The sequence below is a fragment of the Tiliqua scincoides genome, chromosome 1 (genome assembly GCF_035046505.1).
Source record: "Tiliqua scincoides isolate rTilSci1 chromosome 1, rTilSci1.hap2, whole genome shotgun sequence".
Taxonomy (NCBI): Eukaryota; Metazoa; Chordata; class Lepidosauria; order Squamata; family Scincidae; genus Tiliqua; species Tiliqua scincoides.
In genome coordinates, this window is record NC_089821.1 from 123,700,289 (window position 1) to 123,724,024 (window position 23,736).

General features: G+C 42.3%; 1 protein-coding gene and 1 pseudogene across 1 annotated transcript; both read left to right on the forward strand.

Moving 5' to 3' along the window:
- Positions 1 to 1,856: 1,856 nt before the first annotated feature.
- LOC136637442 (5S ribosomal RNA) lies at positions 1,857 to 1,979 on the forward strand (annotated as a pseudogene).
- Positions 1,980 to 9,777: 7,798 nt separating this feature from the next.
- Positions 9,778 to 15,049, forward strand: CD28 (CD28 molecule). Its single transcript, XM_066621942.1, has 4 exons — positions 9,778 to 9,811; positions 12,132 to 12,527; positions 12,966 to 13,084; positions 14,906 to 15,049. The coding sequence occupies exons 1-4, from the start codon at positions 9,778 to 9,780 to the stop codon at positions 15,047 to 15,049; spliced, it is 693 nt and encodes a 230-aa protein (XP_066478039.1).
- Positions 15,050 to 23,736: the final 8,687 nt, after the last annotated feature.

Sequence of the window (23,736 nt, forward strand, 5' to 3'; positions counted from 1 at the left end):
ACTTTTATGAGAGGTTTGAGATGGAACTTTTGCAATGGAAGTAAAAAAATATGTTTTCCTGTCTAGACCTTTTAGATATTATCACATCCCCCCTTTTTTCTAAACTACCTCCCTAAGTGTAGGGTTTTTTCCCCATAAGGAAGGGGTTTTGGCTCCTTGATTATTTTAGTTGTCTTTGTCTGCCCTTTAGTGCTCTATGATACCCTTTCTGAGATCAGCAACCAGAATGATATAAAATATTCTAAATTTGGCCGTATCAGAGATTTATCAAATTAACTCATTTTTGCCTGGCCCACAGGTGTACACATTTGATCCTTGTTGCACATGTGCAATGTTGGGCAGAAATGGCTTAACATGATAATTCTTGCCATTCGATTTTCAATATTTTAAAAAATAATTGTCAAGACTGAGTTTCTGTTTTCACTGTTGGAGCACTCAGTGCTCCATGATCCTATCCATTGCGGCCCCAATCTCTCTTTCTTCAGAACCAACGACTGCTAAAGTTGTGAATTTCATCTATGTGAAGTTTGATTTTTTTTTCCTCCTAGCTTGCATCATTTTGCACTTTTTCACATTTAATGTGATCTTCCATTTTGTTGTGCACTCATCCAGTTTAGAAGGATTCTTTTGGAGTTCTTTACAGGCTATTTGAGATTTCATCATCCTGAATAATTCCTCCCTCATTGTTCTCATGATAACTTTTTCATATAATTATCTTCCAAGGATCTATATGGGGACTGGTGCTATTTAGCTTATTCATAAAAGCACCAGTCCTAACATACATCCTTAAAAGATCCCACAGCTCCCCTGTGAACATGGTTGATTTATTCCTATCCTCTATTGCAGGGTGGTGTCAGAAGTTGGCTAAGCTGGAGATTACTCAGGGTCTACACCCATCAGAGAACCCACTGGGCCAGGCCAATGCTGTTGGTAGTGGTATCGCCCAATGCGCCAACAGGAGGCGCATACTAGATTGGAATAACAACAACAAAGTTGTTTACAGAATATCTCACCAAAATGTAACAGAAAACACACTTGAGAGGCAAAGACAGGAAATACAACTAAGTTTTCCCAGGCCTGACCTAGATTGCAAGAGTCTGATGTGAAGCTCTGTTGTGGCATAGTCAAGAATGGAGAATGCAGACAAAATAGATCCACAAATTAGAACTCGCAGAAAAAAAGGAGAGAAAGCACATGACTGACTGCTTGATTGATCATCTGAAAAGATTTATATCCCACCTTCCAATCGCAGCGTTCCTGGAGTAGCTAACAATAACATGATAAATGAGAAACCAATGATACAAAATAACACAAAAAATAACCACCAAATCTAGATCGGTAGCACAGTTCAAGCTCCATTAAAAGCCAAAGGGGGGAAATCAGTGTTCAGAACTTTTTCTTAACTGCCATTGAAGAGGGAGAATGGGTGGACAAAGAGAAGATAGTTGATTGAAAGGGCCGGTTATTCAGTGCTATAACTGAAAAGTCCTGTCTAGAGTTCCCATTCACCTCTGCTCTTCTGTTAAGAAGAGGATTAGAAAGGCTAGCCCTACTGCGAGGGGAGGTAGTCACCACAGGTGATGAGTACGGAGTCATTACCAGCGCCAGGTTCATCACTTACAGGCACCACCCCATCCCAACTGACCTGCCTGCCACCTCTTTCCTCCACATGTGCCTCCTCCTTCTCCCCCCTCCCTCGCACCTTCCTGCTTGCCACATCAGGAGCATTTTATCCTCTGGAAAGCTGCCTGTCCTGCCCACACTCGTGTGCTGACAGCAGCAGATTCTGTGTATGTGCTTGTGCACTGAGGTAGCTGTGTGATGAAGTTGCACACAAACTGCTGCTGGAACCAGCATCTTCTGCTCTTACTGAGTGCCCTGCACATGCCTGATCTCGTCTGATCTCGGAACCTAAGCAGGGTCAGGCCTGGTTAGTACTTGGATGGGAGACCGCCTGGGAATACCGGGTGCTACAGGCTTATACCATAGTCTTTGGAGACTGAAGGTTGCCAACCATTTTTTATTATAGGACTTGTGGTGCACTGTTTTTCTCTTCTTCTGGGTGGAATGTCCTCTCCCTCTCCTTTCCTCAAGGATCATGCCACACTGTAGCAGCAGTCTTTATGGTGCCTGGTTAGTGTGCAGTCAGCCACCAGGTAGAGCAAAGCACTTTTCAGCTTGGAGAGCAGCATCAAAGAATCTGGTAAAAAGCAATCTTTGCTTTGAATTAAGAGGAAGAAATGTCCTCTGTCCCACAGAGGGCTCAGATGAAGACAAACAAACCGACTTTTTGCTATTCCCTCCATGTCTGCAGGCAACTCTTGTTTCTGCTGTTTGCACCACCTACCAACTGAAGTTTTGTACCCTGGTCCTCTCAATTAGCATAAAGAAGATCTGAAATGGTCAGAGTGTTGAATTGCAAATTTGCAGACCCTAGAAAAGTCACCAGGAGCTTTAGACACAGTGAGACATGTTTGAATACACAAGAGGAAAAAAGTGAGAAACCTACTGGATGGTTCGCAAGCTAGTAAGCAACCATCCACACACACTGTTCCCTTTCAAATCATTCTCTGTTTTCTAAGTTTGCAGAGGGATAGACATCTTTTTTTTTTAATAACAACTATAAGCAGTAGCCATGGCAGCTTACCCCCTCAAAAGGCACAATCTCCTCGGAAGTTCTCCTGCATAAGCCCCATGCTCTCCCCACCACTTGGGGTTTGCACAGGAGAATCTGCTGGTAGACTGGGCCCAACCTCAAATGCCTTTTGGGATAGTTATATGTCCTGCTGCTGAAAAAAAAAGGTGAAACTGCACTAATTCAGAGACTGCTGAGCTGGGATTTGCTTGAGTTGCATTTTATTTTCCCCTCCCCATTGAATCTTTTGTGTCTGCATTTTAGCATAACTTGACTGAGCCTGTAAGCTGAGAATATGACTAAAATCCCAAGAAGCCCAAAACAAATTAAAATACTGCTGTTTCCCCCACCTCCATACACTAGTTCTGTATTATTCTGTACAGCAGCTCACACATGCAAATATAAAGTGAGGCAAATATACAGTGAGGCCCATGTGAAGTAACTAAGGAAAAATTGTGCTTTCAGAACTGATTAAACAGGGTGGCAGACTGAACATCAAGAGATGAGCAGGTTTTCCCTGGGTCCAAAAATTACTGGACAGTCGACATTGTCATATATTCAGCTCCTCCTAATCCTTCCTGACTCCATCTTTAGACTTTACAAACTGCAAGCGGTTGGAGTACCTATAACATGCCCCCTTCTACCTCACCACTGCTTACTATCTAGCTGATGAAGAGTATTCTGTAGGAATCAAAAGCTTGCTGATTTGTTACCGGGTTCAGTTAGTATCACAATGCAAAAATGCACCTTAATATGGCACGAGTGTATGTTATTTCTGTATCAATATAACAACAAAACAGAATTACACTATGTATTTTTAGAACCCTGTACATTTTAATGCCAGCCAGCTTAAGACATTTTAAGAAAAGATACTTTGGAGGACTAACATACCCCCCCCCAATGTACCCCTTTAAACCCCTTTTTCCTTTAAACCCCTGCCTTTCTTTCCTATTTTCACTTTATTATTAAGTCTCAACTCCCTTGTATTATTTTCTTCCTGCCTTCCTAAATACTGGCTTTCCTAAAAGTTCCAACCTATATTTCTACATGCCAGACCCCAATATTTTTATTTCTTCTTCTTTTCTAAAACATGACACCATGTATCATGTGGTACCTTAAGGACTGAAATACTTATTTTGTCATTGTTTATTTATTTTTTTACTACAACTAACTCACTTGCCTACCCCTCTAGAAGTTATCACAATGCAATATCGTAACACCTTAGTGTTATGCAATTACATATCTAGCATCACATACAGAAACCACAATCCTATTTGTAATGCATAATTTTACAAGATGTGTTTGCATATCGTTTGCAAACTTTTTTTAAATAAAAAGGATGGAGGTGTTGTACTGAAGAGACAATGTAATCTAACAGTCCAATCTGGTGTAAATTCTCCTAAGGCAAGGCAATGTGTTGGCATCAGCTACGCTGCATTCTGCTGGGAAATTTCAGCTGCTGAAGGTTTCCTCGAGGTAAGGGAACATTTTGTCCCAGCAACTGCAACTGCATTTTGTCCCCAGCAACTGCAACAGGTCAACTTAGATCTGTGCCTGCTATATTGTTGGCGCAAGTCCGCGTTGATCTGTGTCAGTAGATCACATGCAGGAAGGGAAATAGGATACAACACCCGCCGACACTGCTGATCCGACCCTGTCCTGGATCCAGACCACCCACCCACTCATCCCTTGTTGCCGCCCTCCCCCCGCCCCATTCCACCCATTTCTTTTATTAAAGAAGCAATGAAACAAAATCAAAGTAAGAACAAAACAAATCAAATTAAGAATCAAAGTAAGAACAAAGCAAAACAAGATGTAGAAATGAAAATGAATTAAATATATTTGTTTTTGTACAGGCCTCATCAAAACCAACACACTGAATTGTGGTTGGAAAAAAAGTGGGAGTCAGTGCTTTAAGTTCTGACAAGATTTATTGCCTGCTGTTAACTCCAGTCAGAGGTGGAGTTACTGTTGCTTGCATACTTTCCAGACACTTTTCAAAGGCAACAGTGCTCAGTGCAATCAAGGTGTGAATGCATCACAAAGCATTCATGCCCCTAATTCAGTGGAAGCCTAGATGCAGCAAATTAAAGGGTAGGTCTGCAATCCTGCATGCAGGCTGCTTAAAATCCCACTGACATCACAGGCATTTGAACAGCCCAGCCAAGTGCAGCACTGTAGCCTATCTGTTAATGATTAGCATGGTGTGATGTGTGTTATTATTTCTCTCCACTACACACAGCACTTAGATTTATAGGGAGTCGTCTCTAAGCTATGGCAGTGACAGACCTAAAGGTCAGCAGGAAACCAATCTACTAAAGATGTTATATAGTAAGCCCAGTAGCTCTAGACCAGGGGTCTCCAAACTTTTTGGCCAGAGGGCTGCATCAAATATCTGGCGTGGTGTGGAGGGCCGGAAAAAAAATTTAAATATAAAATTTAACTAAATAAATAAGAGATGGAACTTAGATACGTGAATAAATGAATGAATGGGCTAATTCATTTAACCTTTCTGGCCCTCAGAACATCCTCCAGACACAATCAGAGCACAGTTCTGGTCATGTTCAGCTGAGTGGGCCAGAGGCTTTCAGGGGACAAGAGGTTGGCCGGAAAGAGGCTTGCTGCAGGCCGCATCTGGCCCCCCGGGCCAGGGTTTGAAGACCCCTGCTCTAGACAATGGTCTGAAATGTTTAAAATAAAGTAAGGCAGGAAAGGGGGAAAAAATCCTTTTCAAGCTAGACTGTATTGTAACCATAACAAAATACAAAGAAGCACATGGAGGTATGTTTTCTACAAGTGATTTTACAAGTGATTTCTACAATATGAATTAAATACTCAAATACGTCTTGTTCCCATTCTGTTTTATGGCAAACAAGTCAGTGAAGCAGTTTCTTTGCATGCTTAGTCATGTCTTTGGTCATTACAGTTCAGATACAATGAGGAAACAAGCACAAAACTTGAGAAAGGAACATAAACCATATAGTAAAACAGTTTTATTCACAAAGCTCTAAAGTCAAAATGTGTACACTTACAATCTTGGATTTGCAGGTGGTAATAGGTATAGCAAACCAGCCTTGCTGCTGTTGTTTAGGCTGCCATGCTTTCAATCATCACAACATTTCTACTACCTAAGAAAAATACAGTGATTTGTATCATAGGTCAAAATGGTTTTAAAAGTGGATCAAGCTATAATAAAACAGTTTTGTGAATGAATAAAAAATGACAATAGAGTGAACAGGGGACTAGATTTTGGTTGCCTCATACATTTATGCCATGAAGTGGACTTCCCTGCCTTCTAAGCCATGAGCTGATGCTTGGCTCCATGGGGACACAAACAATCATGGGCTGTCTCCAGAGTGCACTGATAATGCATGCGCTCAGCCCCACCCTCCATGTGACCTGTATCTGTTGCTCTCCAGCCAGAGTGGCAATCAAATGAAGAACCTCTCCCCTGGTTCAGTATCTGTCACATCAGAGAAATGCTGATCATGGAGGAAGGAGTGGGGGGGAGGGGCTAGGTACACATGTAATTGATGCACTGTAGAGAATTCCTCATGCATTTATCTCAATGACTGATGGGAGATTGAAAATCTCTCTCTTCTCTCACAGGTCTTTCTGAATTTTAATGATGTACAAGTGAGACCTTGGTATCCACTGATTTGGTATCCACTAATTTGACTCACCACTGATACTGAGGTCCACCTTTAAATGCCTTGTAACAAGAAAAAAAGCACCAAAATCCAATTTCCTACCTTTGCATTGTTAATTATAATTTCATTCCACTAGATTCCATTATTGATCCCATCCAGTGGCTGAATGCGCTATAATGTCTACATACATTCTGGGGCGACCACAGAGGATAAAGAAACCTGGGTCTTTAAAGTTATTTTTCCACTGATTTGGTATCCACTGATTTTTGTATCCACTGGGAGTTCTAGAATGAATAACAAGGCACGACCTGTATTAATCTCTCACTTTTGTTGCTTATGCCCATGAGTTTGTTTGAATTTTGTTTCTATGATGTTTTTGTATTGGCTTCTTAAAAGTTATATTGCAAACCTCCTTAAGTTCTTAAAGGGAGAAAGGTGGGATAAAAAATGTTTTAATAATAATGATGATAATTTATCTGAGACTCAGGCTGCAATCCTATGCACACTGCCCTGGGAGTAACCGCTATTGAACACAATGGGACTTACTTCTGAATAGATATGCCTAAAATTGTGCTGACAGTACTGCATGATGTTTCACGAATCAGTATAGTGTCAGTATTGGAGTGTTGGGAGTGAGAAACCTGGTTTAATCCTAACTCAGCCATGAAGCTCACTAGGTGATCTTGGGCCAGTCATTAGATACTAGTCACAAGATGAAGCAATGGCCACTGATGTAAGTGGCTTATCATTCATAGGAGATAAAAAGAAACTCCAAGGTCAGAGGTAATATGCCTAAATACCAGTTGCAGGGGGCGGAGGGGGGGAACAAACAATGGCTGAAATGTCCTGTTTGTGGCCTTCTGGGATCCCTCTGGTAGGTGTCTGCAGAGCCAGCGAAAGCTATGCCACCCCCCCCTGCCCATGCAACCCTTGCCATTCTCCTTCCTCTGCATGGGCTTGGAGTAAGAATTCTGGGATCATTCCCAGAGTGCTCTGCATTTTTTGCTTTGTATAAAGAGCCTGTAAGGAGGAAAGAGCAAACCTACTCCTTGCTCCATATGGGCACTTCAGACAATGGGGAAATCACAATGGGAGTGATCCCAGCATGCTCTGTACTTCCTGTATTGTTTAAGGAGCCATGAAGGAAGGAGCCAGGTCTGTGGGTAGTATCACTGCATTCCAGTCTTCAGAATGCAATGAGCTGGCTCCCTGCCTGCTTCTCATATTGCTCCTTCCCTCTGTTGGGCTCTTTTAAAACATCAGAATGCGGCAATCTCACTCTTTCCTCTGTGCAGGCTCTTTAAACCAAGCAGGAAGCATGGAACACTCTGGGATTTCCTGCTTTGATTAAAGTGCGTGCATGGAGGGACAGGTGAAGAGGCTGGCTTTGTCCACAGCAGACAGTAGGTGGAGACGGTGGGCATCTGTTTGCTGCTCCTTCTGTCCCCCCCATCTGCCACCTGATATAAATGTTATTCACTTCATGAACGGGCCAGCCCTGACCATCTGTAAGAAGATGCTGAGCTCAACAGGCCTTCCCATGTTGTTATGAAGGCTCACTGAAGGAAACAATGTATATTTTTTTAACAATGCCAGAGAGAGAGAGAGAGAGAGAGAGAGAGAGGCTACAGCCTTTTCTTTGCTAGGGTCAGCAAATGTGGTTGCATAATTTCTCTGCTGGCACCCCATTGCTTTTTGCATAGCTTGCTAATGGTGTGCATGAAACAGTTTGTGCACCTGCATAAACAACTTGTGAGGAAATATTTTCTAAAAAGAAATCAGTCAGCTACTCAAAGCTCTGGCACTGCTCCTGGACTACATGCATGTTACTGGCTCTCTGTTTGCAAATGCTCAGCTTGTGAACAAAGCTTATCTTTGCAGCAGGCTCTGGTCTTGTGGACAAGAATTCTGGAGTGGAGGTTTGCTCCTGCACAATAGCTGCTATGCCAGCTTCAAAAAGAAGCTGATCTGAGAACTTATTGAAGAAATGTACAGATACACCCTGAATTAACACAACCAACCACTCCAAGAGATGCACTTAGGCCCAAATCCTAACCCGCTTTCCAGCACTGGCATAGCGGTGCCAATGGGATGTGTGCTGCATCCTGCAGTTGGGCAGCACTCACAGAGGCCTCCTCAAAGTAAGGGAACATTTGTTTCCTTACCTAGGAGCTGCACTGGCCTTATGTCGAGGCTGGAAAGCGGGTTAGGATTGCGCCCTTAGTGACATAAGGCCTTGCACCTCCAAGAAATACTTTATCATCTGTAGTAGATATTTCTGAACTAGCAAGAAATGAGAAACAGAATGATCAGAGAATTTTTTTTTTTTTAAAAAGGCACACAGCAGCCTGTGCTCGCAGGCATAACTAGGGGAAGTGAGACTTTTCCATCTGCAGTGCTTTGTGCCAGTACTACTAACAAGGTAGCTTTGAATTCTGGCAGCTACAATACATTCCCAAACTTTTGCTCTAAAAATAGCTGCAGATTGACTATGAGGATGAGGGAAGGCAAATGATTGCGCCAAAAAGATACTTTATACTGTGTTTAGATCACTGTGGATAAACCAGCCCCAAATGTTGTAGGTTGGTTCCACATCAGCAGCTGAGCTGGAAATTGCTTTCTTTTGTTCACTCATTATTTCACAGAGTGTCCAGCCATTGCATTCCAGTGCTTTTTGTTGCCTTTTGTCTGGTCTGCAAGGCCCATGTGCTCTTCTTGTCCTGAGGAGAGGGTCAATGCGTTCCTTCCTCAGGGTACTGAGGGTGGTCTTCGTAGCTCACTAGTAGGTGAGCTGAGGCTTGCGATTATCGTGGTTGCTGGTGCCAGGCTTCTGGGACCAAGGCATCAGGAGGGCTCAGACGTGGGCGCACACCCTTTGTCCTGTGACCCTGGCCACTTCCCAGACTGGTGCACAGAGCAGGGAAGTTCTCAATCAGACCCCCATCATTCTTCCGTTCTGATTTGTGGCGATTTTTAAACATTAAAACAGAATTGCAGTGCCAGCACACCCAGAGCACAGGAAGCCAACACTGGGAAATCTGGGCAATTGTAGTCTGGTCTGTTTAACATTTATTCTGAGTACATTTGTGAAAAGCATAATTAAAGATAAAATTAAGAAACATGTAAAGGAATGAATCTTGCTGAAAAGGAATCAGCATTGGTTTTGTCAAAGGTAATTCAACCGACACAGTGTACTTGGATTTTCCAAAGTAGGAGCTTTTGACAAGTCCATCACCTTAGGCTCCTGAGTAAATTTAGCAGTCATGGATAAGGGGACAGGTACTTTTATATGGATTGGTAACTGATTAAAGAACAGGAACGCTGCTCCTAGAGCTGTCCTGTGAGAATTACTCTGTCCTTTCTTTTTCACAGCTGCACTTGTTTTAGGGGTGCAGGAACTCGATTAGCTCTCTTTCATTCTGCTATTTTTCCTGAGAAGGGCATGCTTCAAAGCCAGAGCCTTTCCTTCATCCACCTTCCCACCCTAGACGAATGACGGAGACATTTTACTGGGGACCCAGGAAAAGTAATAGCACTAGCAAGAGTTCTGCTTCTTACTTGTCATAGTACGCTAAGAGCCTAATCCTAGGCATTGTCTACTCAGAAGTAAGTCCCATTATCATCAATGGGGCTTACTTCCTGGCAAGTGTGGATAGGATTACAGCCTAAGAAACTCACTGGATTTTGCACACTTCTTGTGTCCTGTATTAATGCAGAAGAGAACATCATTGGACATTCACATCAGGAGCTGATTTAAATCTCACTTGTAATCAACTCTGAAGTAGGGACAAGAAACAAAGTGAGGGGAAAATATCATGCAGATTCCCCCCTTTTTTTGCTCTACGCTTTGTACAAATGTTAATCCTGCAGTAATACAATGCTACGTGACAAGTTTTTTGTTGTTTTTAACATCTTGCATCCTAACAATAAGCTAAGGCTGTGACTTGGAAAAGGCTTAACAGTGCTTTTACAGAGCAGAGCAGTATTACTAATTAAGATTCTGGTAGGCCTTCCACATCAAAGTACAAAGACTTGCTTTGGCTTTGCTTACTGAAAGCTTAAAAAAAAATCTAAAACAAAACAGGATGTTCCACTAATCAGACCACTGGGAAATCCGCAGTAGAATAAAAGCATTTGAGAACGCTCAGCTTGTTCAAAATGAATTCTCTCTTCCCCCAAAATGTGTTTAAAAACCACCAGTGTGCTAATGATGATTACTGTATTTTGGTCCTAAGAACTGCTGTTGTCCCAAAGATCCTAGAGAAGTAACAGGCAAGACTGCAGGACTTATTAAAGACTGTGTGGCTTCATACTGTACACAGTTCCTCACTGTGGCAGGAAAAAAGTAACTGGAAGTCACAAAGGAAGGGCTTGGAGGACCTGAGGCTGGTTTTCCCAGAACCGTTAAAAGCAGTTTAAAAGAGAAATTGTTCCTTGAAGTGTGTATCCTCATCCCACTTTTGACTCTGGCAAAGAGTCTTTCCCTTTTTTGTCTTCTTTCAATACTCAGAAAAACTTGATCTGGAGTGACTGCAGTATATGACAAAGGCTGCAACCCTGTACACGCTTATCTGAGAGTAAGTCCCACTGAAGTAGTGGGGATTACTTCTGAGTAGACAGGCATAGAATTGTGCTGAAGAGAAATATGTGTGGAGACCCTCAAAAGAAAAGCCTCCCTCAAACCACTGTTCAACTATTTAAAAACTATTGTCTGTTTCCAGACAGGCAGCTTGATCCTAGACCAGTGGTTCCCAACCTTTTGAAGCCCATGGACCACTGAGGCAAACATTGGAATTGACATGGACCACATGTAACCCTCTCCACACCACACACACAAAAATACAATCCAATTTCGTAGCCCATGTGGGAGTGCTCGGTGAGACACTGGAAATGACAACTTTGAGGGATCAATTTTCTGCCCTCTCTGGTGGTCCATGGGGAAGCATCTCAGCAAGTGACTGTTCATCAGCAGACTACCAGAAAGGGTTGAGAATGGACCCTCCCACAGGTGGCACTTCAGCAAATGCTGAATGAATGGACTACCAACAGCCACAGCTGACACTTTAGTGGTCCATGGGGGAGCACTCTTGGTGAGATACTGGAAGGTGGTCACCTTTTTTTCTGAGACCTTGCGGACCACTTCTCAGAGTCTCACAGACCACCTGTGGTCCCTGGATCACAGGGAACCACTGTTAGACAGAGCTTTCCATCACAGCACCTTTGTTCTAGGACAAGTTCTTTGAAATTTCTGTCCTGCACTTGTTAAAGGCAAACCTTTCTAGTATAAGAGCTACTTCTCCAGGAGCAGAATCCTGTGCACACTTACCTGGGAGTAAGCTCCAGTGAACATAAAGGGACTTATTTCTGAAGAAACATGCACAGGATTGCACTGCAAGATAGGAAAGCTTTCCATTAAATTTCACATTTCAATACAAAGTTATGTTTTTCACAGCAGCACTTCAAGACTACTAAAAAAACTACAAGAACACACATGGCCTTTAATTAAATTAGCAGTTTAAGTAAGACTGCAGTCCTAAACACATTTATGTGGCTACCTACTTATGGTAGGTAATTATGTGGCCCTATTTACCGCTCCTACTGAAATCTGTGTAATTTACTTTTGACAATTTTTATTTAGTTATGTCATTTTTATCCCACTAACTTCCAAGGGGATCAGGGTACCAGAAATGATCCTTCCTTCTCCCTTATTGTCCTGACAACAACCCTGTGAGGTGGGAACTGACTCCAAGTAACTTTATAAGTTTCATGGCTGAATGGAAATTCAAACCCAGGTTTTCTCCATGCTAGTCCAGCACTCTGACCACTACATCATACTGGCCTTTAAGGCAAGCAACCAACCAATCTGTTTTTTGTCTCTCCTGTGACAGAAAAGAGGTTTTCAGTGCAACAGAGTCCCCTGCTCATTGCAGAGAAGAGTGCTGAATTATTCTGCAGCTACACATCTACTAGACAAAATATAGAGGCAATGAAAGCCACGCTGTTTAAAGGAACAAACAGATCACTGAAAGTCTGCTCCGTTGACTGCAACACCACCTGTCAAACTTCCAATGGAACTGGGTTCAACTGCCAGGTGACATTCAATAAAACCGAAAAAGTATTTATCTTCAACCTGCAAAACCTACAAGTCAATCAGACGGATATTTACATCTGCAAAATTGAGGTCATATTGCAACCGCCATATGAATCTGACGAAAGCCATGGGACTGTCATTCATGTGATAGGTAAGGACATGACCAGGAGCATGCAGTCAGAGGAGGCAAAGCCCCACCACATCCAACAAGTTAAAACAAAAACAAAACAATCCAACAAATAAAAATGCCATGTTGTCCAGCACAGCCAGTACACACTACAATACACAGGGAGTCATCTAGCAGCCAAATTGCTGCAATCATGGCTGGTTTCCAATGAAAAACAAGCAGGTTGCCTGCATCAGCAATCACTGGAGAAGCAGCAGGCAGAGTTGCCTCTGTTATAAGAAAGCTTTGAAAAAAGCTCTCTCTGGTGGGTGGGGGGTAGGTGTCCCCTTGTAACTGCAGATTCAGGTATCCATAGGGAGGGGGGTTCCAGAACAGATCCCCTGCAGATATGGGGGTACACCTGTAAATCTAAGTTATGGTTTGTGTAGGTGTGTTTAAGGATATACTTTTTTTTATCTCAAGCTGCAGAACCTGACACTCAACAAGAAGAACCACCAAAATATCCCATGGCCATGATAGCAGCTGTTGGGGCTCTTAGTTTCTACAATATGCTAATTACAGCAGTTTTATTCCATTGTTGGGTAAGAAATAACTGTTTTCCAATATCTTATGTGCCTTAAGGTACACTTACATGAGGGGCTGGGTTAATAAATGGCTTGTTTTGTTCCATTTCCCAAGCCATCTCTTATGCAATGTACTATTTTGGTAGGAAAAGTGAAAAGATTACTCTCTCTCTCTTGACATTCATTCCTTGTCCACCCTGGGCCCATGGTCCCTGGCCCCAGTCTTCCTTTTATTCTGTTTGGCCCTGCCATGCCCTCCTCACTCCACTTCTGTGTAGCTACCCCAATCGTATCTCTTGGAAGAGTGAGGGGATTTCTCTCATTGCCAAACTCCCTCACTTCTTCTCTGGCCCCCCTTGACTCACTTGTCCTCAGGAGCAGAGCTCTGTCTTCCCTTGTGTCCCTTCCCAATGCTCAAAGTTCTTTTGGTAATCCACGCATACGTGGGTGGCCAACCATGGGTCTCATGAGTGGAACCTCTTCTACAAGAGCTTTGGGAGGGATGGGTTTGGTGACAGCCTGCCCGTTGTGAGAGTCAGTAAGAAAGGTGGCATATAAATACAGTACTGTATAACAACAACTGAAGGTGAGAGTTTAATGGCTTTTGTCCACTCTAAGCCACTGGAATTGTTTACACTCCACCACCTGGCTAAGGACTGAAGTTATGAATCCAGCTTTGGTCAGAAAATGAGAAGGGCTTTTAGCTGCCTGGAAACAAGCAGGCTTAGGGAACTGATAAGGTACACTGATGTTTCAGTGGGGTTGGGGACATGTGCCATTTCAAGGCCAGTCCTGTCAGTTTGAACACTTGCCTGCTTCTCAATTTATATGTCAAACAAATATTACAGAAACATCAAATACCTCCTCCCAGTTCTCACTTCTTTTTAGGAAAATGACACTTAAAAGCTTCCATTGTTGGGTATTCCCTGATGTGCCATTGCAAAGCTGCGTACGTATCCAGTGCTATTTTTTTTAAGTTGAACAGTAATGCTATTACCCCAGTCCAGCCCCCCCCCCCATCTTCCACATTGCCTTACCATTTTAGAAACCTGTAACCTGGTGCTAGTGTTCTCCCTTCCCATGTGGCACGAAGACTGAATCATCCAATCCCATGCTTTTAAATCTGTGAAGATTAAAATCTGCTCCCTATGGGCAAGACTCTGTCATTACATGGGGGTGGGATCTTGTGCTCCTGGACAGATAACACAAAATTTAAGCCATATCTGCCAATGTTGCATATATACAACAGGGACCAAATGTGTACACCTGTGGGCTGGGCAAAAATGGGTTAAGATAACTAAATTTTTTTTGATGATACAAGAAAACTAAAATTACCATTGGAATCAGCACCTCTGACTTGTATAAGAACATTAGAAATTTGACATAAACAATTTTTGTGTTACCCAGTATAATAATTTGAAGTATATTTTTCTGAATTAGATGATACATATGAAATCCTTTGTTCACCCAGTTCTAGAGACCACTGCAACCTCTTTGCAAAAAGTGTTTTGTTTTTGTTTGTTTGTTTTTTCCCCTTGGCTGGTTCTTCCGTATATTACAAAGAAGCAGTGATAAAAGCAGTGTGGACAAGATAACCTGGTACAAGTGACTTAGATGTCTGATTTTCACCCTTCCGCCATATACTGGAGGAAGTCCTGTCTTTTCCTTGTGGGAAGATGCACAACCTATACCTGGGAGCCCATGGATCCCCTTACCAGGGAAACATAAGTTTCTCATTTGCACAAGTCCCACAACTGTGGAAAGAGGTAATTTGCAATTGTTGTAATCTGGAAAATGACTCTTCATCATGGAGAAACTTTTTCCCTCTTACTTTTGCAGTTCAAAAATAAGAAGAACAGGATAATTAGGAATGATTATTTCAACATGATCCAGTGGCAAGAATCCAATGGTCCAAAGAAAAGGCATCGTCCACCAGCTGTCCTGGCACGGGACTATACTGCATACCGCTCTTGGGAACCATGATGAACAAGAGAACCCACAGTCTTTGGATTGCAGGAGTGGGAAATGCAAAACATTCAACCTTAACATGATGGGACTGTTTTCAACGGTCACAGGTATCAACAAGAAAAAGGATACATCTTGGAGAGCTTAGCACTATGAAGGATAAAAACTATCTGTAAGATATGTTTCAAAATGATGGTGGGAAAGATGATCTTGGATTCTGGATGTAGTTATGTAAAGCTGTCATCCCTTGTAGTCACTTCTCTGAATCATGGGTCTCTCTAGATCAGTGGTTTTCACACTTTTAGCACCAGGACCCACTTTTTAGAATGAGAATCTGTCAGGACCCACCAGAAATGATGTCATGACCAGAAGTGACATCATCAAGCAGGAAAATTTTTAATAATCCTAGGCTGCAATCCTACCCACACTTACCCAGGAATATGTCCCATTGACTATCATTGTTAAAAGCATATACATAGTAAGTAGCCTGTTAAAAGAACTGATCTGTAACATTTCCCCAAATGCAGTCACATACAATGGCAGCAGCAAGTCTAATATATGAAAAAATAAAATATTGAAATGAAAGGGGACACACTTGAAATTGGCTTGCGACCCACTTAGTGGGTCCCGACCCACAGTTTGAGAAACACTGCTCTAGATCACTTGTGTCTTTTCATGAGTGCCAAGTGCTGACTTTCACCATTCTGCAATTGGCATAACAGAATGTGTATAATTCATACCCAAACTCTGTTCATAACTGCAACTTTACAGAGTAGAGCTAAAAATATGTCTTCTGACATCTCAAAGGGAAATAATAGATTTAGATTATAAAGCGTATGCTTAACAGATCAGAAGCCTCCAACTTTGTTGGCCTAATACTATTGGCCCAGAAGAAGATCATTCTTTGTGAATGAAATGAGTGATTATTAGCTGGAAAGCTTGGTTATGTTGTCCTGTCTATGGCTCTGCCTGATGAACACATTGCACAAGCTGCTGAAGTAATCAATCTGCAAGTCATTTCTGGGAAAGAACTGAAGAAAGGGTGGAATGGTCAGCCACATGAGAAAGCTCTCGAGTTGTGCAGACATTCATTAAGGATTGGACAGTCACAGATGAAGCAGGCAAGAGGTTCTCACTGAGGAGAGAAATTAAGTCACTGCTAAATGTTATCAGCTCCCAGGAGATAATGGCAAGTACTTTCACCCTGTGGCAGCAGACACCATCTGGGAACTGAGATGATGGTTCTATGTCTGTAGCAAAGCAAAGGCTGGAATGAACTGAATAAATGCTCCACTTGTATGCTAGACGCATAGCAGTGATTATGGTAAACATAGGTGCGTAAGGTTTCATTCTGCCATTTTTCCTTCTGTCATGCAGTTATTTTTAAATATCCAAATTTTGCAATTTTATGTGTCTTGACTTGTTGAATGGTTGAATGCTACTTTCTAAACCTTGCATGTACTTTGTTGTATCACTTTGCTGAGATGGAAACTGAGGATCTTTAGCACTACTGAAATAGGTAAAGCTAGATGTTGAGAAATGTAATCAAACAAGTTAGGGCACAATCCTAACCCACTTTCTAGCACGGACATAAGGGCAATGCAGCTCCGAGGTAAGGGAACAAACATTCCCTGACTCTGAGGAAGCCTCCGTGAGTGCCACCCAACTGCAGGATGCAGCACACGTCCCATTGGCATGACTATGCCAGTGCTGGAGAGTGGGTTAGGATTTGGGCCTTAGTTATGCAACATGGAGATGGCAGGTAGGGAGAGGGTACAACAAAGATAAAACAAGCACAAGACTTGAAATTACTTGCTTATGAACCCTCTTAAATTTCAGCCAGATTATTTTGCATAAAAACATTTTTCCCATTTGTTGCATACAATCCATCTCTCTCGAGGTAGTACTTCTGTTTTAGGGATATCACTTCTTTTTTTTTTTTAAGTGTTGAATGTGTTACAGCTTGTACTCGGTAAAAAAAACCTAAGTATTCTTCGATAATACAGTAACACATTCATTTGTTACTGTAATTGCCATACTGAATGTGTTTGTGCAAGTGTCCTGTTGGATATGGTTTGTGGCATGCACCTACTTGGAGTGGGACAGGGAGTGGAGGATAGAGAATGATAAAAAGCAGAAAAGTGATAACGAGAAGTGTTTATTTCCAGTGAGTAGGATAGGATTACAGCCTTAACAACATTGGCATAAACCAGGGGTGGCCAATCCTGCTTAACACAAGAACCACATACAGTAAACTTTTCAGATGTTTGAGAGCTGCAATATTTAAGAAGCATTTAAATTCTGATATATATTTACTCACCATGAACATTAAACTTATGCTTTAATCCAATGAACTCTCAGTTTATACCCAGTAAATAATCATAATGCTTGGGTTTTTTGTTTTTTTACCTTTTATATTAATTGTGATGCAAAAAGAAGCTCATCTTTATTTCTGAAAGCCACACTATATATGTCAAAGAGCCCAGCACCCAATAAATGAGCACAGTGCACCAATCAATATAGTGCACCAATGCTTAAGAACCACTGATTTCAGTTGAGAGTTAAGGCCACACCTGGAGTATTGTTAAGGCCACACCTGGAGTATTGTGTCCAGTTCTGGTCACCGCATCTCAAAAAAGACATAGTGGAAATGGAAAAGGTGCAAAAGAGAGCGACTAAGATGATTACGGGGCTGGGGCACCTTCCTTATGAGGAAAGGCTATGGCGTTTGGGCCTCTTCAGCCTAGAAAAGAGACGCTTGAGGGGGGACATGATTGAGACATACAAAATTATGCAGGGGATGGACAGAGTGGATAGGGAGATGCTCTTTACACTCTCACATAATACCAGAACCAGGGGACATCCACTAAAATTGAGTGTTGGGCGGGTTAGGACAGACAAAAGAAAATATTTCTTTACTCAGCACGTGGTCGGTCTGTGGAACTCCTTGCCACAGGATGTGGTGCTGGCGTCTAGCCTAGACGCCTTTAAAAGGGGATTGGACAAGTTTCTGGAGGAAAAATCCATTATGGGGTACAAGCCATGATGTGTATGCGCAACCTCCTGATTTTAGGAATGGGTTAAGTCAGAATGCCAGATGTAGGGGAGAGCACCAGGATGAGGTCTCTTGTTATCTGGTGTGCTCCCTGGGGCACTGTGAGATACAGGAAGCTGGACTAGATGGGCCTATGGCCTGATCCAGTGGGGCTGTTCTTATGTTCTTATGTTCTTATGTTTTGAAGATGCAAACAAATTTACAGCTGCATGCCCACCCCTGGAAATCCCTTCCAATCCTTCTTTCCTCTGATATCCTTGTCAAGGGTCTGGAATGTCTTACCTGAGACAGAGGGATTTCAGAGAATTCTCTCTCTCTCCTTCCCAATCATCTCACGGGCTTTATCTCTACCCAACTGAAATGGGCCTTGAAGCCATTTTCAGCGTGAGCATGAGTAATACATCTCTCACAGGGCAATCTCCTCTGTTAAGCAGGGGAAAGACAAGATAATGCATTGTTTAGGACTTGTAGAAGTTTTATCTCTTTCATAGTATACTGGGAAAAGAACCAGCTTTTGAAGGGGAACACCCCAACAGCATTATTTAGGTGCCATATGCATATCCTTCTGTCTTTGCACCATCTATTGTTTTTTCTCCTTACTGTCCAACTTGATATCCCTGAACATCCTGGTTCACTTAAATTACTTTCATTTGCTTGCTTTTCCTCCTGGTGTGTGTGCCTACATCTGGACACTGTTCTTCATGTTGATTTCAGTCTGTGCAGTGTTTTTCTCAGCGTTATCAGCTGCATGCTTTCTAGGACATTTACAGTAGCCATGAGATTGTTGTGGCAGCCATGTGGTTTATTTTGTCCAGAGATTAGCCCTATGACATTGCTACAACCCTCTGCCAGTCTTGTGGTTTGTCAAATGTCTCTGGCTAGTCACAGTCAATACTATAAAGCTGAGATAAATATAGATAAACATAGGAAACACTGAGATCTGGGGCTAGTCATGGATGGATTTTTGTATATGCAAATCATTTGCAAAGCAAATGTACTTGCTTTGCAAGTATATGCAAAGCAAATGATTAGTGGAAAGTTTTTGATTGGGAGTTTTTAGCATTTGTTTTAATTTACACTTACAAGTTTTTTCTTTAATTTTTTTTAAGGGAAAATGGTTTGCTATCCACATACACAAATAACTCATTCTTTTTAATAACCAACTTACTTCCTGTTTCAAAGACAGCCTTTTGGCTCTTTCACGTCAGTAGTCCTGGAGAAAAAGAAACCTACTGCTGTTAGAGATGCTAGTAAGACTGAAAGGTTAAAGACATAATTGTGTTCTAATTCTGGTTAAACTGACAGCAAATTCAGCAGCTACTGAAAAAGCAGAGGTTTTTCTTTCCCGCACAGACACTCACATTCATCATAGAACTCTGATGCAATACAAGAAACTGAAATACTGAAAACTTTTCAGACAGGGCTGATGACCTGATTTTCGTTAAATATCAACGGTATGCAAAGAACAAGGTGTTACCGAAAATAACACACAACAACACAAAGTCAGACCCAGACAAAGTAATGTCTACTTTGACTTGCAGTGAAACCTCTCCAAGGTGTCAACCTGTGCTATCTGCGAACAAAAGCACATGTGACTTTAATTGTGGTGTTAGCCCCAGTCAGCCTGCTCTTCCCCCCCCCCCCCCATAAACAGTACAAATGGAATGGTCCAGATTGGGAGCCTAGCAAGAGGTTGCAGACTTTAACTTTACCCCTTGCCATGCTCCCAGTATGGATCAGCCCTCCCCACATGTGTGCTATTGACCCTTGAAAATAACTTCCCATTGAAGCTGATTGAAATTTTTTCTTCCCAGATGAACAGAACATGAAGAAGCTTCTCCCTCCCCACAGAATCAAGATCAGTACCATGACAGGGGATATTGTTAACCTCTGCTGCAGTCCCAATCTGAATTGGGACCTCTGTGTATGCTACTAAAAAGGCAATCATGCCAAGGCCAATGACCTGATTAATGTTACAGTTAGTTTCACCCTAAAATCCAATATAAAGATGCCAGGAATAGACTTTGGAGGTTTCTGCATAAAAATCACATGATCTACTGAGCCCTGTCTCCCCCTTCTCAAGCACAGGTAATTCAAGGGAACCTTGATTCTATCCATGAACATATCATACCATGCATAACCAGACAGCTGGATGAAATAGCTATAGTTGGTCATGAATATTTAGCTGTTTGCAGCATCAGTTGCAATGATTTCACCCCGTGCCTGCTCAGCCTTTTAAATTTGTAAACAGAGAGATGATTATTATTCTTTACAAAAAACTTTGCATCCCCAGTTCTCCAAAAGGAAGCTGATGCTGTGAGAGCCTGCACTGGACTCTTCACCTCTTGAGGAAGAAAGAATCATAATTAAACAATGTAATGTCATGAAATGCAGAGCATTACTGTTGGAAGGAGCTATTAAAAATAATCACGTTTTGGCAAAGCACTACTGAATAAAGTGGCTCCGAAGTTATCTTTCAAAGACGGTGCCAACAGAAAGATGAATTGTGCTCAGCAGTGCTTGTTATGCCCATAGCTTGCCTGTAAATGAAGGAGAACTGGAGCTGTTTCTTCCAAGAGCCGTGTTGCTGGTCTACGTAATGTTACTTATTTGTCAATAACTGCTCATTAGTTTGACCCAAGGAAGCTAGTTAAGGAAGAGCAAACAGGTTATTTGGCTGCCAGGCTAACAGGTTTACAATGTGTTTTTTGCATTTTCAACCACTTCCTGTCACACCTGAATTCTTGTGCTGTGTACTCAGCCTTGAGAGCCAAAGAGTCACCTATCCACACACAATGCTCCACTGAAAGCTGGAGAGCAAAATCTGGCTTGGGTACGGATTCCATCCTCTTTGTTCACTGATGAGAAGTGGCTACTGTTAAAAACATTCAGGTAGAGGTTGGAACAAAAGTATTGGAACAAAATGGTTGGAACAAAAGTATTAATGAGAAAGCCAGGGATCCAGAGTCAGTCTGACAGATCAAGCACAAGGTTGGAGAAAGTATTTTTGTATGTCTGTGGATAAAGGTTTGTTTGTGTTAAAAAAAATAAGCATTATCATTCATGGAAAACACGGTATCCTTACTTTTATTGAAAGGGAAAAAAGATGGGCTTAGAATATTTGTGAGGGGACCAGATTCACCCTAAGCCTCCCTGAGACCCTCCAAGTGGGGGCTGAGGGAACTAGGAAGCAAGCAAGGACCCCAGACTGGGGGGGGGACCTCTTTCAGCAAGGAACCAAAAGGACTGTTGGCCAGGTGAGGAACCAGGCCTGATCTAGACATATTTATGGTCAAGCCAGTTCAAGAGGAACCAAGGGGACTGGCTGGTGTATATGTATGCCTCAATGCATGGACCCATGTTAGGGCCTAGAACAGCAAGACTGAGCAGTTTCCTATCGGAACAAGCACACAGAACAGAAGAAAGAGATTTCCACTGTGTTTTGAGTGGCCTGGGGACTGCACCAATTGCCTGCTTGCAATATCGAAGTACCAGGAGTGTATGAACCATACAGTGATGCTACGCTCACTGATTTGGGCATAAGCCAATGAACTCAGTGAGACTGACTTAGCATAAACATGGCTAGGTTGGGCTGTAGGTTTAGGGTAAGTTTGGGTTGAATTCCTTCCAGCACTGTAATGCTGATGCTAAAGGACACCTGAACATCACCACTTCATATGTACACTTTCATGAATGGTTGGAGGTTTCCAGGAGGGTAGCAGATTTTTTATCTGTACCTGCCTGGCATCAGCAACGCATGTAAGTACAAGCAAGAGTTTAGGGTGTGTGTGTGAAAGGGGATTAAAACCTGTGGCTATTTCTGTTGCAGAGCTTCATCCAGTCTCTATTTTCAACTCAAAGGTTGCCTAAAGAGACACAAAACACAATTTTATAATAAGTCAAAAAATATGCCCAGAAGAAAGCAGAATTAGATGCAAAAAGTGTGCCTAAGAAATGTTTTATTATATTGGTAGCATTAAAGTGGCCATTTTCCTTCCCAAAACAATGCTCCTAACGTGTTCTGAACCTTAGGGACCAACATAACTGTTACTTTACACCACCACTGACCAAACTTGTAAACTTTGTTCCCTGCTAAATATTTGAATGAAAAGAAATTCACATGTGGTTTCTAGGGCGGGGGGGTTGAGTTTTAAGAGGTGCTACTTGCACAACCTTCCACCCTCACTGCTGCTGCCTAATGTAGGCAATTCAAACATGAGCTGGAAAAAAAAAAAGCACTGAGGTTGAAGCAGTCATGGTCGGAGTCTTTAAAGTGGTAAACATGAAGCCCACCAAAGAGGAAACATGAGTGTAGAGAAATTTTAAACCACATCTCTGCACTTTGCATTAGAGCAGGGGTGCTCAAAGTTTTGGGGAGGAGGGCCACATCATCTCTCTGACACTGTGTCAGGGGCCGGGGGAAAAAAAAAAGAATTAATTTGCATTTCAAATTTGTATAAATTTACATAAATGAATATATTAGAGACAGAAAATGAATGAATGACTTCAAACCAGTTTATGATCCCATTCACACACATAAAGGGGGGGAGATCTTCCAGCCAGTTTATGATTCCATTCACACACATAAGGGGTGGGGGAGGGGAGATATTCCAGCCAGTTCATAAGTGATCTTCAAGCCAGTTTATTATTCCATTCATACACATAAAGGGGTGGGGGGGGGAGAGATCTTCCAGCCAGTTCATAAGCCAGCCAGCCCTCCCTCGCGATCTCTAGACGGCATGTGCTGCTGCCTGCCTGCCTGCCTGGCCTGGCTGGCTGCCATAAGTGGCCTGCGGGCCGGGGTTTGAGCAGCTCTGCATTAGAGCATCCATCATTTTTATTGCTGATACAGAAGACTGATTGGAAATGGAGGAATTCTATACATGACCTGTGTAATTTGGTACAGTGTGGTATACTGTATTTGATACTGCTTCTTTGATGAATAGCTGTCCTCTCAACATCCTGACATTGGTGGCGGCAGGACAAGATAGTTTTGCATGTTAAGCACCAAAGATGGGAAAAAAACACGGAAGAGAGAAGTAGGTTTATTTACACATAACTAAGATCTCATTGGCTTCTAATGGCTGCACCGGGAGAAGGAACCAGGCTTCTGGGACGCCGTTCCAAACGTTTTGAAATGCAAAATCTCAGGGCCAAACTAGATGTGATTTTAAACATATCTTTGAAGACCCCTTTTCTTTTTAATCCCAAAGCAGATGGAGGAATTGGACTGCAGTGGTGTGTGCGGAGGGTTTTCTATCCTTTCCCCCCTCAAAGTATTTTCCTGCCAAGCCTTATTACTGCCAGATGTCATGGAGTAAGCATTCCAAAACAATGCAGTCTGGAGAAAGCTTCAACATTTGATTCTGTTAACTGCATAACCATAGGCCTCAGATGCACTTTGGGCACAATCCTAGGAATGTCTACTCAGAATTAAGCCCTATTGTGTTCTGTAGGGCTTACTTCCAGGAAAGTGTGGATGGGATTGTAGCCTTCATTACAGATCCTGACAAAATAGTTGTTGTGACCCTTCCCATGTCCAGGCACCCAGTACAATAACAGTATTGTACATCAACAGGACAGGATTCCCAAATATTTGTAATGACCTGCCAGGTTAAGGATGCTGAAAATGACAGTGTCGGGTATCTGT

Coding starts and splice junctions, on each gene's coding strand:
- CD28 (XM_066621942.1), top strand. CDS start 9,778: ATGACGGAGACATTTTACTGGGGACCCAGGAAAA. Junction 9,812..12,131: donor TTACTGGGGACCCAGGAAAA/GTAATAGCACTA, acceptor CTGGCCTTTAAG/GCAAGCAACCAACCAATCTG. Junction 13,085..14,905: donor CAGTTTTATTCCATTGTTGG/GTAAGAAATAAC, acceptor TTACTTTTGCAG/TTCAAAAATAAGAAGAACAG.